Source organism: Penaeus monodon, chromosome 34 (assembly GCF_015228065.2).
Source record: "Penaeus monodon isolate SGIC_2016 chromosome 34, NSTDA_Pmon_1, whole genome shotgun sequence".
NCBI lineage: Eukaryota > Metazoa > Arthropoda > Malacostraca > Decapoda > Penaeidae > Penaeus > Penaeus monodon.
Window position 1 is genome coordinate 14132887 of NC_051419.1, and position 3643 is coordinate 14136529.

Sequence of the window (3643 nt, forward strand, 5' to 3'; positions counted from 1 at the left end):
CTCTCCCTTGTCTATATGTCAATATTTATACTTATTCAAATATGTGGATAGACCGATATCTATATAATTTTCTCTTTTATTCTGTCTTTCAATTTTAACGATAGAGGGAATGCAAACTGAAACACCTGTTCTTCCTGTTTACATTCCCAAGGATCTAGTCCACTAAAATCTAAAATAGAACTGATAGCGCATTGCAAGATTACGGCGATGCAGTTGCCACCAAGTTAACATTTTCTGTAACGTCAGAATTAAGGGTAACTCTTTAAACCTTTCTTGAGAACTGCATTTATTATATTTGATATATTTTGCTAAATATCACAAGTAGGGTCTCTCATATGAGGGACTCCGGAAACTCAGTATCAAATAAGGACACATACGGTAGTCAAACGAAGACTTATAAGTATGTAGAATGACATATATTGAAAATAATATCCTAATTCGACTGATATCTGTGTAATGAGAATCCGAACACACTTTTTAATCTAATATGCAAGTATTTGATTCTCTACTCATTTATTCACACTACTGTGATGAACTTTGTACTTTGTCTTTTCCTAAAGTATCTAGCCATCGGTGTTGAAAATAGCACTATGTCTTTTCTTAATGTAAACTACACAATATATAAGTTAAATCGGGAGTAGTTCACATGAAATAGCTCGCTGTTGTGAATAAGCAATAAGGGAACAGTAGGAAACAGAACACAAGAAAGAGAAAGTAAAGTACTTATGTACTTTACTTTCTCTTGATGACACTTCTCAAACATATTCCTAATATAATTTATTGTGATTTGCTCTAAACACTTGTTCGTCTCTGTGTGGAAATTTCATAACGAACTGGATAAAATATTGGTTAAAAGATGTGAATTATACCTGTTTATGCAAAGCATATCTATCGAGTCATTGTATAATTAATAGTATCTATGAGGATAATACTATAAGGAATCAAAAATTTAAGAAAACTGAACTTGGCCCAGACTCCGATTCGCCATTTTTCTCTTCTCAACAGCTGATACCTAATCCTTGTGTTTACAAATGTATGGTATGGCTTGAATGCAGATACAATATTTTTAGCGCTCTTTACCTCATTTTTCCCAAATGAGACTTCAGAGTTCGAGGTGATATACTAGTTTTAACTTCCTGAAATTGGTCAGAGAATGATGGTATCATGTTTATGATAGACCAGGTATTATTTTCCTGTAGAATGATGAGAAAAACTCTCACTATACGTACATTTGTGTATGACGTTCAGAGTACACTCCAAGTTTGATATTTGCTTATCCCTGATAAACACACAGTGGGTTCAACTTCGAGGAACAAGACACATCCCGAAAGTAGTGAAATCCTAAAGACTCGAGCGCCAGGCAGTTCTCCTCATAACCTCCGTTTGGTTCCTGGATAAAGCTTGGGTCTCCTGAACTTAAACCCCAGAAAGGTGTGCCTGAAAATCCACATATGTAAATAAATGTCCACATATAAAGGTTATTCTCTGTAGTTCTCTTGGTGAGTCTTGCACATCATATTGTGCTAGTCGCCTTCTAGAGTTGAAGTGGACCAAAGATAATAAGAATTCTTACCCATAGGAACAGGCTCCGATGTGGTAAAGAACCATTTTCCTTCTTCTGAATCGGAGCCACCCAGCCAGAAACTGTGGCCTGCTATATCTGATGAATGCAGATTCATTAAACGGGAATCATTTTAGACCTATGGTACTATATAATTAAATAAAGATAAGGTAAATATATGTTCTTCATAAACAAATCTAGTTATACTCTGGAAAGTCTCCTTGACTCATAAATGCAATTTATAAGTCTAGAAGTATCATTCAAAATAATGGATCAGCGAATACCGATCAGCAAACCCACTTTCTTGATGCAAGTAGAGGCATATAGCTCGCAATACTTCTGCGTCAGTGATCGCCAGGAGGTCGCTTGAGTCTCCACAGGAATGGCGAGCATCGTTCCAGGTCAATTCTGCCCACGTCATGAACAATAGGCAGAGGCCTCCAACCTCCACGTAAAGGATTGGACACCGGCTACCGCTATCTTCAGTTTCAGATGCCTTCAGAACCTCTGCAGTGCTTGATTCTCGGGAATCTGACAACAATATTTTTCAAGTTGAATATGAACTTTCTTCAATGAAGAAAAAGACTATATCTGTGTGATACAAAAGAACTATACAGATGTTATACTTCACCTTGGTTTTGAGGCTTGTACTGGCATATGAAGTTGCTCTCGAGCGAGCACGGAGCATCATTGAAGTAGTAATACTCATAGGCATTAATCTCTATACAATGCTCTTGTCCATTAAAGTTATTAGGTTCTTGGAAATCTTGTGTGGCCGCCCAGAAGGGAGTTCCTCGGGGTATTGGTTGACCAGAAGAAGTCACCCAGTTGCCTTCCTCCGTCGCATCTGATCCGTCTAACCAGAAGTAACGTCCAGTGTAACCTTTGGGGCGAGATGAGGCTATGAAAACTTCTAAAGATAACTAGAATAACAGATTGTTGAAGATAGTATTTTAGGTCAGACTGATTTTCAGGCTACGATACAACTGGTGCCAAATTCTCACCGTAACTGTGTATATAATTTACAACATGCACAAACTGCGTAGGCATTGTAATAGCTAACAGTTCTCCCGAGGCAGAGTGACACATTCGTCTCGCATCAATGTGGCTCTGTGCAGCGAAGGTGACGAACATGAGGCACTGGCTTCCCACGAGCGTGTAGCCCACAGGACAGTTCTCGTCTCCCGAAGTCACGTTGGCAAAGCCCCAAAAGGGATCCTCGCTTGACTCAGCTGTTGGATATGCCTTCAATAGATGAAAACCACTGAGGTCGTAAAAATGTTATAAATTTGCACCTAATGCGGCTTAGGCATTTAATATGCTATTCAACACTGTATCTACATTTTGTATTTGCTGCTGTCGTTGTCGACATGTGCAATGAGCTGATTAGATTTGTTCATTAACACTATACGCAAATCAGGAAAAAGTCAAGTTTATGTAAGGTAGATTTAGTATCTTACAATGCACAATTGATAAAGTATCTCACCTGAGATAAAGCATATGACAAAGACCAAAGCCAAATGCCGAAATATTTTATTTGCAGCGACCATACTGGTGGATCTGAAATGAACAAGATAATTGCGTGTGCGATAAGTGACTGATATGTAGGTTCTTTGTTACTCCTTGGAATTGTGGATTCTTTTTTCTTTTATTTGTTTATGTATTACCATTATCCTTATTATTTTAATGTAAATATGCTTTTGGTGTGGATGATTCTTAGTGTACGTATGTTATCCTTTCAGTTACCTGTTGTGTGTTCATTATAGGATAATACCACTATTATCCAATCTATTTATGAGATTTTAAAATTTTCTTTCCCTTCGACTTTTGCAAGTGCAATTATTTAACTTTCACATTCGTAACATAAAGTCAAATAAAACCACATATGTTAAGTGTGACAAATGGAATTACCGAAAGAAATTCCTAGTCTGATTCTTCGCTAAGATGTTGCAGAGAGTGCTGTGTATTTCGTGGCAACTGCAACGTGATTATATTGCATTCTCTTATCAGCTGTTTATACGTCTGTGTTCCGAAAAAGAAAAACTGAGAGAGAACAGGTGCTGCTTCTTTCCACGTAAAATT

General features: G+C 37.5%; 1 protein-coding gene across 1 annotated transcript; it reads right to left on the bottom strand.

The window, feature by feature from the left end:
- Positions 1–760: 760 nt before the first annotated feature.
- LOC119594611 (macrophage mannose receptor 1-like) lies at positions 761–3529 on the bottom strand. Its single transcript, XM_037943663.1, has 7 exons — positions 3473–3529; positions 3048–3121; positions 2566–2793; positions 2193–2444; positions 1862–2092; positions 1574–1660; positions 761–1437 (listed from the first exon to the last, which is right to left on the bottom strand). Exons 2-7 carry the CDS (start codon positions 3109–3111, stop codon positions 1274–1276), a joined length of 1026 nt encoding a protein of 341 aa, XP_037799591.1. The 5' UTR covers positions 3112–3121; positions 3473–3529; the 3' UTR covers positions 761–1273.
- Positions 3530–3643: the final 114 nt, after the last annotated feature.

What these genes read in the sequence shown, in the direction of transcription:
- LOC119594611 (XM_037943663.1), bottom strand. Translation starts at nt 3,111, where the DNA reads ATGGTCGCTGCAAATAAAATATTTCGGCATTTGGCTTTGGTCTTTGTC. An exon ending in GTACAAGCCTCAAAACCAAG is followed by an intron (nt 2,093 to 2,192) that starts GTGAAGTATAAC and finishes TATTGTTGTCAG; the next exon opens with ATTCCCGAGAATCAAGCACT. An exon ending in ATCGGAGCCTGTTCCTATGG is followed by an intron (nt 1,438 to 1,573) that starts GTAAGAATTCTT and finishes GTGGATTTTCAG; the next exon opens with GCACACCTTTCTGGGGTTTA.